A 15,211-nucleotide genomic window follows, 5' to 3' on the forward strand; every position below is an offset into this window, starting at 1 on the left:
TTTTATAGTGGGGGAGTGATAATTCGATAGCAGTGTGGCCCTTACCTGTGACTGCTTTTTCAGCTGCTCGCAGCGCCGTTCTGGCGGCGCTAAGCCGGATCCTGGTCTTTAGTTACTTGGTCCTTAAATCTAGAGAAGGTTGCACCATATAGACGGCCCTTGAGCCCCAAACGCGGCTTTCTGGGCTTGATAGTAGAAAGACACTCACCTGGGAGGTGGGAGGCACGTTTCCTCTGCATGAATGTGAACAGTTCAGTAGCAAAACAAACGCGCTGTTTGTTTTCTGCTAGGGATTATGGTGGTGGCTATTTTGAGAACCTGGTATCTTTTATTAGTGTTTCAAACGGATAAAATTGGTCCCCCACTCCATACAGGAGCAGGAATATGACCGAGGCGGTAGCAGCTGTTTGTGCCCTACCTCATTCTCCTGCCTTGCTCCTAAGGTTTAGCCATCTGGAAATTTGTGGCCAGTTTCTTGGTTTGGGAGGGAGGAGGAAGGGCGGCAGTTACCACAGATGCACATGTATATGTGTTTGTGTGTATATAACTTCTCTTATAGGAAAACTGGATTTTGCATAGTGCCTGATTACTGAATTAGGATTTATAATAAGATTCCAGATACTGATTATGTGAGATAATTTTCAGCTTTTCAGGGCTTGACAATGACAAATTGTCTTTGCAAGGTTCAACATTTGATATATCTTAAATCATTTCCAGTAGCCATCTGGTTCAGTGATTTATCCTCCTGGGGTGTTTTGTCTTTCAGGGCACTTGGGACTCATTCTCTGGATCGTTCAATAAGAATGCCATCACTATGTGTGTAAAACTAAATTTGGCATTGTGTTTTTTGAAGAGGGTCTTTTTTTTTTTTTTGATAATTAACCTTTAACCAGGCTCATAGCTCATCCTTGTTAAGCTGAGACAGAAAATCAATAGTTGCATGATCATTAAGACCATTGTGTCTTAAAATTATATTGCCAAGGTAAAGAATTATACAATGTTTTTCCTTATAATATTCATTTTCCAATTTCAAAAGATCATTTAAAGGAATGTTAGGAATTAATCTTTTGAAAAGGATTTGTTTTTCTTTGGAGACAGGGTACACCCAGTGGTGTTCTGTGGATTCTAACCAGGTTTCAAGGGATGCAACTGCCTTAACCTCCCTGTATTATCTCTGAATGCTTCCTCCCTTTTACTTGCTAAGTTATCGGAGTTGTACATGTTTGTTATATGTATCAGATTTTTGGCGCCCACCACTAGTTTCTTTGATGTCCTGTCACCAAAAGACATGATTTTGAATAGTTCTAATTGAAAAATTAGTTGGAATTAAGGAATGTAAGCATGGTTAGTGTGTGGTTACTGATAGGATGGAAGACTTTAATTGGACTTCTGGTGTATAAGGTGATAAAATAAGGACTGGATATAGTTCCTATTAAGAAGCCTTGTTTTGTAAAACCCTGGGTTCAATTTCAATCTCCATCTTAGTAAAAACAGTTGTTATAGAACAGTGTGATTTTTATTTCCAGGTGAAACATAGCCTCTCACTGTGAAGGTGCATAGAAGTCATCATGATAAATACTTGGCATAGAGGATTGCTGTGAACCACACAGCACACAACTGCATGTGAGGTACCAAAAGTTACCATTAGATTATGTTTTTATTTCTGGATATTTCTGTTCCTGGCTTAATAAATTTTGACATAAGCTTAACTGGCACAATGATGATATCACCTTTTGCCGTTTACCCAGCAGAGGGTTTCTTTGAAGAACTATTTTGAGACTGAGATGCCAGTAGTCTATAATGAAAAGAATTAACCAAATGTAATGAAGCTTTAGATTAATGGATTTAATTGTCCCCACTCATAGGTAATTGCTGGTGACCGATCCAAGAATTTACCTGTGAGTTTGGGAAATAGACATAATCTTAGGTAAGTTGTTAAGCAACACCCAAATATATGTGTGTATATACATATAATCTGGTAAAGTCCCAAAGAATTAAAGACCTTCCATAACGGGAAGGGAGGTGGTAGGGGGGAGAGCGCATAGATTCCCTTTTCAAATGGGTATGAAGAGCTACCCCTAGTCCTGATTTCCTATTTCTATCTTGATTTTGTGATATTTTTTTTCTCCCTTGGAGGTATTACGTGCTACATTTTGGAAGGGAAAATTGAAGACACGTGATGAAGCAAAAGATAAAAATATTTGATTATCAATCACTTTGGAATATGTAAATGTATAAATTATTTTTATAACAAAAATACATGCTCTGAATATTTTCAATACTATGAAATAAAATTTTCTCTAAAGTGCATCAGGTGTTTAATTCATACTATTTTCCTATTAGTGTATTTTCATGATATCTCTGCCTTCTCAGAAGTTTTACCTAAAAATGTGTTTCTTTGTGTTTCTTTTCCCAATTTGGCATCTTGGAGTGCTTTAAAAAAATGATTTAGGAGCCATAGCATGTAGTTGCTTTTTAAGATAGAAGCATGATTTCATAGCACAGGCATACTGCTTACAAAAGAATGAAGTTTCTCATTTCCTATTCATCACCAGCAAGAGTAGCTGTCCCAGGTCCATAAGTAACAATAAACTGATGAAGCTGTTGCTGGCATTGAGTCAGGTAGATATCCCTCCGTTCTAAAAATTCTTCATCATATTGTTCAAATGGAAATAGTGCATTTGGAGCAACACAAAATACAGCAGCCCCTAAGTGAAGGAGAAAAGTATGATAAATATTTAGTAGAATACTAAGCATGAAATTGAAATATCAACAAAACGAATCAAGTTCTGACTTTAAACAGACTAGTCCAAATGTTATTTGAGACCCAGGATGTAGTTAATAGGCAAACAAAATGTCAACCGTTGGCAGAACAAGGTTTATTTTTTTTTTCTTTTTTTTTTTTTTTTTGCTTTTTGGGTCACACCTGGTGATGCACAGGGGTCACTCCTGGCTCATGCACTCAGGAATCACCCCTGGCAGTGCTCAGGGGACCATATGGGATGCTGGGATTTGAACCCGGGTCGGCCGCGTGCAAGGCAAACGCCCTACCCGCTGTGCTATCACTCCAGCCCCCACAAGGTTTATATTTTAAAGCCAAAATTTGGCAGGTAAATAAAAGACCAATTGGAGATAAAAAAAAAATACTGAAATAATCATTTAACATCAAGTGAATGGTTGGGGGTCAGTATTTGTGGGTGGTGCACTAATTAACCACTAAAGGGGCTGGTGTGATAGAACAGCAGGTAGGGCGTTTGCCTTGCACGTGGTGGATCCGGGTTCTTTTCCCAGCATCCCATATGGTCCCCTGAGCACCACCAGGAGTAATTCCTGAATGCATGAGCCAGGAGTAACCCCTGTGCAATGCCTGATGTGACTCAAAAAGAAAAACCACTAAAGCACCATTCAGTTAAAAAAAAAAAAAACACTGGGGTGAGGCTAAACAAAACAGGATTGTGGAAGTTCCGGTCCTTTATAACCAGGTCTCCAGCCTTGCCAAGAGATCTTTTTTTTTTTTTTTTCTTTCTGGGTCACACCTGGCGATGCACAGGGGTTACTCCTGGTTCATGCACTCAGGAATTACTCCTGGCGGTGCTAAGGAGACTATATGGGATGCTGGGAATCAACTCAGGTGGGCCGAGTGCAAGGCAAATGCCCTAGCTGCTGTGCTATTGCTCCAGCCCTGCTAGGAGAGATCCTTGACCACCACTGGGTGTGGTCCCTTTCTCCCCAAACCACTTGACAGGCCAGGAAGACCAAAAGTATGCTTTTAATGCAGAAATTTCATGTTTCATCACTGGGACTGCATAATCTCACTTACTTGGGAGTGACCCCTTAATCAATTCGTTGGGAGTTGCCTCAAAAACACTGACAGTGTTTGAGGAAGATGAATTTTCACAATGTTTGCCATATGGGTTAGCAAAGACAATAGAAAAAAAATTGTGTAACAACCAGTATCATAAGATACTAACAATTTTTTGTAAAGCATAGGGGCTTGTACGTTCAAGCTGATGACCTTGTATAGAAAACAGGACTAAATAGCAGATATACCAAATAAATAAACAGCAGATATACCAAACTCTTCATTGTCTTCCTTGTAATATAAAGTGATTTCTCTCCCCTCACTTTTTTTTTTTTAAATGGAGGCCTCCTTCGAAATGCTCCTGGCAATTTTGGGCCTGATATTTGGTGCTGCTTAGATTCAGTAGTTCTGGGAGTCACCAGGACCACTCCAGTGGGGCTCAGGGGGCCATGTGGAGCTGGGGATCAAACTTAGGGCAAGAGAGGGCATGCACTGAACACATGCTTTGCATGCAGGAGGTCTGAGATTGATCCCTGGCACAGCATGGTCCTCCGGGCACTGCCAGCAGTGACTCCCAAGCACAGCCAAAAATAACCCCAGCAGCACCAATAAATGTGTCCCAAAATACAAAATCAACTAAAAATTGGGGAGCTTGTCACATGCAAGGCTTTAACCCTTTAAGCTATCTTCCTGGCCCATTCTCTTTCTTAATACTTTACTCCTTTGATATTTCAGTAGAAGCTTTAATGTCCTCTACTGCACATCATATAATCTAGTATATTTGAAGGATAGGCCTCTTCAAGATGGTCAGAATAATACTTTTCAAGATGTATCATTTTGGTAAACAAAGGTTTTAGACCTAAGTTTAATTAAGATCTGAAGTCTCATGAGAAACTTTTCAACATAATGAAGGTCTTACTTAAAATTGAACTTACTACCAGAAACAACCTTTCAATTGATGTGATATGGCCAACATTATAGAGATTCTTTGTCACATGAGTCCCTCTGTGGTTTCCCCCTCATTTCCTCTTTAAGCCAATTGTTTCATCCTTTACCTCAAGATGTATCTTCCTACATTTAGATGTTGATTTTCAGTCTCTTTGCTGGTGATTTCTCAAAGTCTTAAAATTTTCTTCAAGTTCCCGATTCCTCTGATTATATCCCTGCAGGATGTTACACTGATACCTATAATTTTATTTTTTTTGCCGGCGTTTTCTTTCTTCCCAGTCTTGCTAAATGGCACTATGATCCACTCATGGTAGAAATTTTCATTTGGCCTTCCATGCCCCCCTCCCCCACCCAACTCTTAAATTTAGTTTATGAGTATTTCCTATTGGCTGTGCATTAAAAAATATATAGAATTCTTTTTCTGGCTATGTTAAAACCAACGCTTTTTAAAATTTTTCTTTTTGGGTCAGAACCAGCAATGCTCAGTGGTTACTCCTGGCTCTGCACTCGGTCATTACTCCTGGCTGTTCTTGGGGGACCATATGGGATGCTGGGGATTGAACCTGGGTCAGCCACTTATAAGGCAAAGGCCCTACCCACTGTACTATCGCTCTGACCCCATTAGGAGCTTTTAACGCTTTTCTTAGGACTTAAAAATCAAGGGCTAGAGAGATAGTGGGAGGTTAAATCTCATACTTTGCATGTGCCCAATCCCATTCTGTCCCTGGCACTACATGGTTCTCTGATTATTCCTAAATGTAGCCCTGTGTCCTAAACACTAACAGAGATGCTCTGTTGCTTCTTAACATTCCACGGCATAAGCGCCAGTGCATCCTGGGGCTCAAGCATTGAATCGTCTGGCTCAGCTACCAAAGAATCTCTGGAAGTGACCCCTAAGCCTCTGAGTACCACTTGTGAGCAAACTCCCAGCTGGAAAGATAAAGACTTACCTAACATATTCATTATGAAAACAAAACATACCCAAAAGATAAAAACTTTTACATAGGGACCTAGGAGATAATTCAAAGAGCTGAATCACATGTATAGTATATAGGAATTCTAGCTTAGTCCCCGGGAGCTAGAAGCAGCCACTGAACACTGCTGGATGTGGCCCCAAAATCTAAACCAGCCAAACAAAATCCCTACACATAATCTTATTTACATCATCGAATATTCTAAGTGCCTCAAGAAAGTCTAGGATCAGAGGTGTCACATCAAGCCAGACACTTGCCTTGCATGTGGTTGACCCTGGTTCGTTTCTTAATACCACATATGGTCCCCTGAGCCCCTCCAGGAGTGATATGCTGGGTGTGCCAAAAAAAATCAAAAAATTTTTTGACTAATATCTATCAACCGCAGAGCCTGGCAAGCTACCCGAGGTGTATTCGATATGCCAAAAGCAGTAACAACAAATCTCACAATGGAGACGTTACTGGTGCCCGCTCGAGCAAATCAATGAAAAACAGGACAACAGTGCTACAGTGCTAACAATCAAATGAAAATCCTTTGTTATATTTACCACAGAAGTCCTTAATATTACAGTGCCCAAGTTTTTTAATTCAGGGACACATTTTTGTATTCTTACTGAATCTAGTTATGTCTTAACTGACGTTATTGTAAAATAAGCAGCATTTTACTTATGGTAAATTAATGTATCTTTGATTTTATAACACGTATTTTGAGAATGGCTACAGAGATAATTCAGTGATTCAGTACTTGCCTTGCATGGACACTCAAACGGAAGTGAAAAGCTGCTGTGAACTTCCTTAGAGGGTGGGGTGGGTGTGGGTCATACCTGTCTGGGAGCTACTCCCGGCGTTCAGGAGTAGCTGTGAAAATGGACCATGTGTTGCCTGTGATTGAACCTCGGCTCCAGAACGCAAAGCATGTGCTCTAACCTACTGAGTTATCTCCTCAGCCCTCAAATATGTTTTTAAATAAACAATAAGAGAAGATTAAAAAAAGTCAAAATAAAACATACTTCTTACTATTTAGTATAAGATAGGAACCATAATTTTATTTTGGAAAATTAATTCAGAATAATAAGTATCCTTTTCTGAGAGACATGAACCTCTAAGACATAAAATTTATAGTTCATCTTTCTGAGCACAAAGGGAAAAAGCAAACACATAAAAATACAGATTACATCTAACTTCGGGGTTCATAGGCTCTAAGACTCCATGGGATCATAGATTCTATTTAACAACGCTTGGTTTAGACAATTATAGAATGAAGCTGTAATTGATCTTTGTGAAGTTATTAGAGTAAAAAATAAACATATAGCAAACAAGTACTAAATATATATACAGAAAAGTCCGTGTTCATATATAAGTCTCAGCACTGGAAGCAAAGAGTGGTTTGAAGGTTGATAATCTCTCATCAAAATTAATGCCTCATCTGGTTCAACAAAAACTTAATGAAAATAACTCTCTTGGGCTGGAGTAATAGCAGAGCGGGTAGGGCCTTGCACATAGCTGACCCAGGTTTGATTCCCAGCATCCCATATGGTCCCCTGAGCACCACCAATAGTAATTCCTGAGTGCATGAGCCAGGAGTAAACCCTGTGCATCACTGGGTGTGACGCCAAAAAAAAAAAAAAAAACCAAAAAGCAAAACCAAAAACACTCTCCTTATTTTTATTTGAAGAACTCTTTTCTTAGGCCAGAACGATTGTACAGTGGGTAGGGCAATTGCCTTGCATGTGGCCAACTGGAGTACAATAACTGGCATCTCATATAATCTCCTGAGCCTGCCAGGAGTGATATCTGAGCGCAGTGCCAGGAGTAACCCCTGAGAACCCTTGGGTGTAGCCCAACCCTCAGCCCCACTACCTGCCTCCCCAAAAGAATTCTTCTCTGGAATCAGGGAAATAGTACAGTGAGGTATGATGCTTGTCTTGCACGTGGCCCACCTGGGTTTGATCCCCAATACACCATATGGTCCCCAAAGTCCCACCAGGAATGGTTTCTGGGCAGAAAGTGAGGAGGAAGCCTTGAGCACCACCGGGTGTGACTCAAACAAACAAAAAGAACAATAATAAATTTTTTTAAACTTCTTTTTCTTTCTCTTTTTTTTTTTGTTTTTTTTTTGGGTCACACCCAGCGATGCTCAGGGGTTACTCCTGGCTCTGCACTCAGGAATGACTCCTGGTAGTGCTCAGGGGACCATATGGGGTGCTGGGGATCAAACCTGGGTCAGCCACGTGCAGGGGAAACATCCTACCCCCTGTACTATTGCTCCAGCTCCAACTCTTCTGTTTTTCTTAGCAAAATTACTAAGTAAATGTTTAGTGGTTGAATAAATTATATTATCACAGCAATACTGAAAAGGTAGTGTGCTAGATGATTGCTTTTTTTCCTTGGTTATATATTTACTGTGAACAATTAAATGTTGCATTCTATTTTTTTAAAAGACAATATTTATTTTATTTCATTTTATTTTATTTTGCTTTTTGGGTCACACCTGGCGATGCACAGGGGTTACTCCTGGCTCTGCACTCAGGAATTACTCCTGGCGGTGCTCAGGGGACCATATGGGATGCTAGGAATCGAACCCGGGTTGGCCACGTGCAAGGCAAACGCCCTACCCTTAGTGCTTTCACTCCAGCCCCAAAAGATGATATCTTAAAAATTATTTTCCCCCCAGCATTCTTAAAGCTACATGAAAGTTCAAGTATAGAGAAAATCATGCACTACATGAAATTATCAGAAGCTGGAGTGATAATGCAGTGGGTAGGGTGTTTGTCTTGCACATGGTGGACCGGGTTCAATTCCTGGCATCCCATATGGTTCCTGGAGTACCGCCAGGAGTGATTCCTGAGTGCAGAGTCAGGAGTAAGCCCTGAGCCTCGCCAGGTGTGACCACCCCCCCCCGCAAAAAAAAGAGAAACTATTATTAAATAGTGATGACAATTCATATAAACAGTTAGAAGTTTTCATGTTTAAACAGGTCTTTCTTAACTGATAAAATTTATTATTCCCTTAAGAGAATGCTTAATACATATGTAATATTTTAATAGACTGAAGATATTTAAGTTTAAATATTTGTATATATAGGATCATTAAAATTTCATAGATTACCATATTTCAATGTGAGAGATGTCTCAAATAATAAGGCTGCAATGACGACATCTTCTTTAATGACTTTATTCCTTAAGTTCAGTCGAGCATGGGCTTCAGAAAGAGACACTCTAAAAAAGAGAATTGAAAAAAAAAAAAATTGATGCCAATCAAAATATGTTATTATAAAAGTAATAAATATTTTTGTCAATATAAAACCAACTCATAGGTTATTATAAGCAATTGTATTTTAATTTATTTTTTATTATTTATTTTATTTATAAAAAATTAATCACAAAAAAAATCTACTGTAGCTGGTCCCTGCCTACTCCCCCTTATCTGCTGTACTTGGACTCTCCCTATTCCTCATTTATCTACTGTAGCTGGTCCCTCCCTATAAAAAATGGCAGGGTGACACCATTTTACCGAAACTCTTCAGTGCCATCCTCAAGAACGTCATGCGACGACTGGAATGGGAAGCAATGGGAGTACAGATAGATGGTCGGCAACTACACCACCTCTGCTTCGCTGATGACATCGTTCTAACAACACCAAACATTTGCCAATTGGCATGAATGCTGGTCGACTTTGACTGTGAGTGTGGAAAGGTCGGACGGACTGCAGCTGAATCTCACCAAAACAATGTTCATGAGAAACGGACTAGTTCCTGATATTCTATTTGCTCTCAACAGAACAAACATCTCCAAATGTAGCAGCTATTCGTACCTAGGTCAAGAACTCAACATGGCGAATGACCTGGCACCTGAGCTGTGCAGGAGGAAGAGAGCAGTGTGGAACGCCTTCAAGAGCGTCGAAGAAGTGGTTAAGAGGACGAAGAACCTCTGGCTCCAGGCACATTTTTTCGACTCCACCATTCTTCCTGCACTAACATATGCCTCAGAGACCTGGGCCCTACAAAAACAGGATGAGAACGCTATTCGGGTATCCCAAAGAGGAATCGAAAGAGCTATGCTTGGAGTATCACATTTCACTCAAGTGAGAGAAGGAATCTGAAGTTCCAACCTCTGTCAACAATTGAGAATCAGGGACGCTGTCTCGTTTGCCAAGGCGTCAAAAATCAGATGGGCCAGACATGTAATGCGATCAGCTCTGTTAGATTAGAGCTGTTACCAACTGGATTCCACGGGATGTCAAAAGAACACATGACCTATGAGATGGTCAGACTTCTTCGTCAAGACCCTGAATGAACGGTTTGAGGCTCTTAACGTTCCTGGAGCGAACAGACGCCATTGGGCTACAGTAGCACGAGACAGGGACAAATGGAGACGTTACTGGCACCCGCTCAAGCAAATCCATGAGCAATGGGATGACAAGTGATACAAGTGATTTATTTATATTGAATCATCATAAATTACAAAGAACAAAGTACTCATGATTGAGTTTCAGGATTACAATGTACTGACACCAGTCTCTTCACCTTTGTCCACTTCAAAGTGCCCGGTTTTCCTCCTACTTCCATCCTTCTTGTTTAGCAGACACTAAAAAAAAATTGTCTTACGGGTTTGTTTTCTAGTTTGAGTAGACTATTCCAGAACTTTCAAGTATATTGATATATTATCAAGGAATTAGTTTTCTACCCTGACTTCTCTTTATTATTCTAAACCCCTCCCCCAAGTTCTGTTCAGATAAATATACAGTTCAAAAGCTTAACCTAAATATCTCTTAAATATACATACTTGGTATTTTCTTTCAATTTTTCTTTATTTGAAGTTATCACAGCATCATAAAATTTCAACATTAGAAGAGATCTTAGTGTTCAGAGCTCAAACTCCAATAAAATAACTGAATTTTCTTTACAACTGCCCAGTCTCTTGAAATTTTCCTAAGATTCACTAGGACTTATGAGGTTGTCTGCCTTTTAACTGAAAATCTTCCCTTAAGTTCTCAGGAGGCAGATATAATGTACATGAATGATAACTGGACTTGGAAAACAGAAAACCTGGGTTAAATCTTTAGAATTTACTAGTTGTATGACTTTATATAAATTATTTAATTTTTAAATTATTTAATTTATGATATATTTGAAAACCTATAAAATGGGAATTAAAAATAATTCATAGCTTCTGTAATTTCAAATAAAGCATTTGAAAATTTTGTGACTCATCTACAAAAGTTACATAAATGTAAGTTGAAATTGGTTTTACTGTAATTTCCACCCACTAGTACCTGGTTCTGTATTCTGGAACTACAGAACAAGCCTACTGCTTCTTAAATGTGACAGTTCTTCAAATAGTCAAAGAAAACTTTTATAATTACCTTATGTTTCTTTTTTATAATATATTTCTAATTCCTTTAATATGCCAAGACACACATAATATGTAGCATCCTGGTTAAAATCTCACTACCAGATTTGGTAATGTTCTTTTTCTCTACAGGTTTTTTGACCAACAGAGGAGAGGTAAGGTGGAATTACTTGACATTACATTCTACTACCCCAACCAGAGTATTAGTAACATCTTTATTACATTGTCTGCTCATATTAGGCATATTATGGAAATAAATCTCAAATATTTGTAATATTAGGACACATCAGTTTTTATCATCCACTCATACTTGTACTGGGGAAGTTGGGACTTAATTGGGTCCATTAAATTTATCTTATTACTTTTCTTATAGTAGATAATATCACTGTTGGTGATTTTTCTAGTGTTATTTATTTAAAAATTTAATTATCCTGTCCCTGATATTCCCAACTAAGCTGTTTCTAAAAATACTAACTTGGACAGAATATGTGGAGAATCATTCAGGGGAAAAGAAGAGAGTATCATTCAACTCCCCTTCTCTAAAAAACAAAGTTGGTGTTATTAGACAACAATCTATAGAAGTAGAAGAAAAATTCAAAGTTTATGATTCTTTTGAGCAGAACTGTTTTCTATTTCATAAAACCTATCTCTGTGCTATACCCATGCTGTTTACGTATAGTTATCACATTTAATGTCATATTAAAATTAATTCTGCTTCATTTAATTTCCCCACACCCTTCCATTTTACTCTTGCTATAGCATCAGAATGGCACAAACACACCTGGTTGTAGTGCTTGCACCCCTATTGTGATCCTCGCTCAACTTTAGTTGTGGTTCTCTTGCACACCTGGCTGCACTCCAGAAATAACATACTCTGTTGTGCTTCAAGGGTCTTAGAAAGCAGAGCTGTAGGGCGCAGAGCATGTAGGCAGCACTGAAGAACTTATGGCTTCCCTCTTATAAAGCAGGCTATTTTTGCTAATAAACTGTCAGCTGATCCCCTCAAATAAACTTTATTTTTAGGTCAATATAGTTATATGTTATCTGAGGTTAAGTGAGTTTAAATTTAAAATATTTTTTACTACAGAGAACAAGTTATGAAAATAGCACTTTCAAAGCTCTTAAGTTTTCACTTGATATAAGAGTATAATTCAAGTAATTAAATAATTAAGTGATTAAATAATAATTTGGGAAATGGAAAGTGGGGCAAAAAGAAATGAATCTCTGCACAGTGCAGCTCACAGCAGAGATGTCTCCAGACTTTGTGCCAGGCTGATTTCATGGGGTGCCTCACATGGGAGCAGGTGTTGTCCCTCCACCTGCTCCAAATGAACCCTGGAGGCACAAACCTCCAGAACCCAATTACAGCCATCCTCACGGCTGATATTCACAGGCTCTTCCCAAGCTCCTCACGCAAGAGAATGAATCTGATGAAATGCCCAGGTATGCGGGACCAGTGACTGAAAACTCCAGGCCTCAAAGAGCCAGGAACAGGCTGCCCCTTTCCATCACCCTGCCCTTCCGGGGTCCTGGCTGTCACTCCTACAAACTGCCTCTGGGTGCCACATAAGCGATTAATGGCCATGATTTAGAGACTCATAAATGAATCTCGGAACAGATCAGCTCGCTACAGAGAGGGACTCCAATTATTTAAAATTTTAGAATTTTGCAGCTGCGTGACATCACCTATTTTTCTTTTTTACTTTTTTATTGAATTACTCTGAGATAGACCCTCACACATATCTCATACTATTCTTAACAAGCAATACAAAATAATAATGTGGGTGGAAAAGTGTAATGGTGGTAGGATTGGTGTTGAAATATTGCATGAAATCAAGTATTGTGAACAACTTTATGCAAATCACTTGTCACTTGTCATCATTTGTCATCCTGTTGATCTTCGATTTGCTCGAGCGGGCACCAGTAATGTCTCCATTCATGCCTATCGTGTGCTAGTGGAGCCCAATGATATCTGCTCACTCCAGGAACATGAAGAGCCTCAAACCATTCATTCAGGGTTTTGATGAAGAAGTCTGACCATCTTGTAGGTGGTCTTTTGACATCCCATGGAATCTAGTCGGTAACAGCTCAAGTCCAGCTGTTGTCTTTCAATCGCATTACATGTCTGGCCCATCTGATTTTTGACGACTTGGCAAATGAGACAGCGCCCCTGATTCTTGATCATTGATGGAGGTTGGAACTTAGGATTCCTTCTCTCACTTGAGTGAAACATGATATTTCAAGCATAGCTCTTTCGATTCCTCTTTGGGATACCCGAATAGCGTTATCATCCTGTTTGCATAGGGCCCAGGTCTCTGAGGTATATGTTAGTGCAGGAAGAATGATGGAGTCAAAAAGATGTGCCCGGAGCCAGAGGTTCTTTGTCCTCTTAACCACTTCTTCGACATTCTTGAAGGAGTTCCACACTGCTCTCTTCCTCTTGCGCAGTTCTGGCGCCAAGTTGTTCCTCATGTTGGGTTCTCGATCCATGTACACATAGCTGCTGCATTTGGAGATGTTCGTTCCATTGAGAGCAAATGGAACGTCAGGGATTAGTTCGTTTCTCGTGAACATTGTTTTGGTGAGATTCAGCTGCGGTCCGACCTTTTCACACTTGCAGTCAAAGTCAACCAGGATTTGTGCCAGTTGGCTAATGTTTGGTGTTATTAGAATGATATCATCAGCGAAGCAGAGGTAGTATAGTTTCTGACTGTCTATCTTCACTCCATTCCTTCCCATTACAGTTGTCGCGTGATGTTCTCGAGGGTGGCACTTAAGAGTTGCGGTGAAATAGTATCACCCTGCCGGAACCCTGTCTTTATGTCAATGATCACTTCCTTGTAGAATGGTGAGATCCTGGTGGTGAATCTGTAATACAGCTTGCAGAGTATCTTGATGTACTGAGTTTGAACGCCCTGTTTGGCAAGGGCTTTGATGACCGCTTCAGTCTCAACAGAATTGAAGGCCTTCTTTAAATCGATGAACGTTAGACAGAGTGGCATCTTGAACTCTCGCAAAACTTCAATGAGCATGGTCACTGTGTGGATATGGTCGATTGTACTGAATCCTTTTCAGAACCTGGCTTGCTTGTATGGTTGTCTTTCATCTAGTGTTCTGCCTATTCTATTCAGAATGACTCGAGTGAACTTGTAGACGACGGACAATAGGCAAATTAGGTGATAGTTGCTCATGTTGTGGATGTCTCCATTCTTGTACAACAGAATAGTCCTGCTGGTTTTTCACTGGGATGGAACCTTGCATACGGAGGGGTAGCATGAGAAGAGCCGAGCCAGTGTATTGACGATTACTGGTGGCAGATTCTTTAGGTGTTTGGGTCTGACCTTGTCTGGACCGGGTGCTGTACACATCTTTACCAACGAAATGGCGTATAGAATTTCGGAAGGGAGGACATTGAGAACGATATATCCATCCTGAGGAATTTGATATGTGGGCAAGTGGACATGGCTGTCAAAGAGATCCGAGTAGAAGTCGTGAATAATCCTTTCCATTGCCCTTCTGGAAGATGTGATAGATCCATCAGGACGTCGGAGGGAAGTCATCTTGGACTTGTAGTTGGCGAAGGACAGGCGAGCATTGCAAATACTTAGCCCGGCTTCTGTCGCATCGGTCAACACTGCTACTCTTCTCTCTTTGAGATCTTCCTTTATCGCTTCTCTGCACAACTTTGCGAGCTTGGATGTTAGCTTGTGGTTGCTTGAGGCTCGTGCCAAACCACGTTGACAAATGAGCTCGAGAGTTTCCAAAGACAGGTGTCTGTTTGTGGCTTTCCCTCTTGCGGCATTCTTTGTGCAGTTATGGAGGTGCTGAACCAGGCGATTGTATTCCTCCTTGATGTCAATGACAGCATCTTCCTTCATTGCCGCAATAGTACCAACGAGTTCCCAGTTGGTGGTCATTCTGGGAGTTCTCTTCCTAAACTTAAACTTTGCAGACCTTTCTCCCCGCTCTGTGAAGTAGAACTTTGCACGAAGGAGATGATGATCCAATCTCATTTGGAATTTTAGGACAACAGCGACATTGGTCAGGCAAAATCTTCAATTGAATGTGATGTGGTCAATTTCATTGTGGAACTGTCCATCCGGAGACTCCCATGTCCAACATTTAGATTCGGCCTTCTG

The 15,211-nt window shown here is 40.0% G+C and overlaps 1 protein-coding gene and 1 non-coding gene across 2 annotated transcripts in view; one reads left to right on the plus strand and one right to left on the minus strand.

The window, feature by feature from the left end:
* The first annotated feature begins 1,708 nt into the window (after positions 1-1,708).
* On the plus strand, positions 1,709-1,792 carry LOC129403063 (small nucleolar RNA SNORD87). The gene has a single exon (XR_008629050.1). It is a non-coding gene; the product is annotated as a small nucleolar RNA SNORD87 (small nucleolar RNA).
* Positions 1,793-2,439: 647 nt separating this feature from the next.
* Positions 2,440-15,211, minus strand: part of MCMDC2 (minichromosome maintenance domain containing 2) — a 35,829-nt gene continuing 23,057 nt past the window's right edge. The window contains exons 13-14 of the mRNA XM_055125574.1: positions 8,830-8,939; positions 2,440-2,708 (exon numbers count right to left, since the gene is read on the minus strand). Coding sequence (XP_054981549.1) covers positions 2,542-2,708; positions 8,830-8,939 — 277 coding nt within the window. The 3' untranslated portion in view covers positions 2,440-2,541. The remainder of the gene's footprint in view (positions 2,709-8,829; positions 8,940-15,211) is intronic.

This window comes from Sorex araneus, chromosome 2 (genome assembly GCF_027595985.1).
Source record: "Sorex araneus isolate mSorAra2 chromosome 2, mSorAra2.pri, whole genome shotgun sequence".
Taxonomy (NCBI): domain Eukaryota; kingdom Metazoa; phylum Chordata; class Mammalia; order Eulipotyphla; family Soricidae; genus Sorex; species Sorex araneus.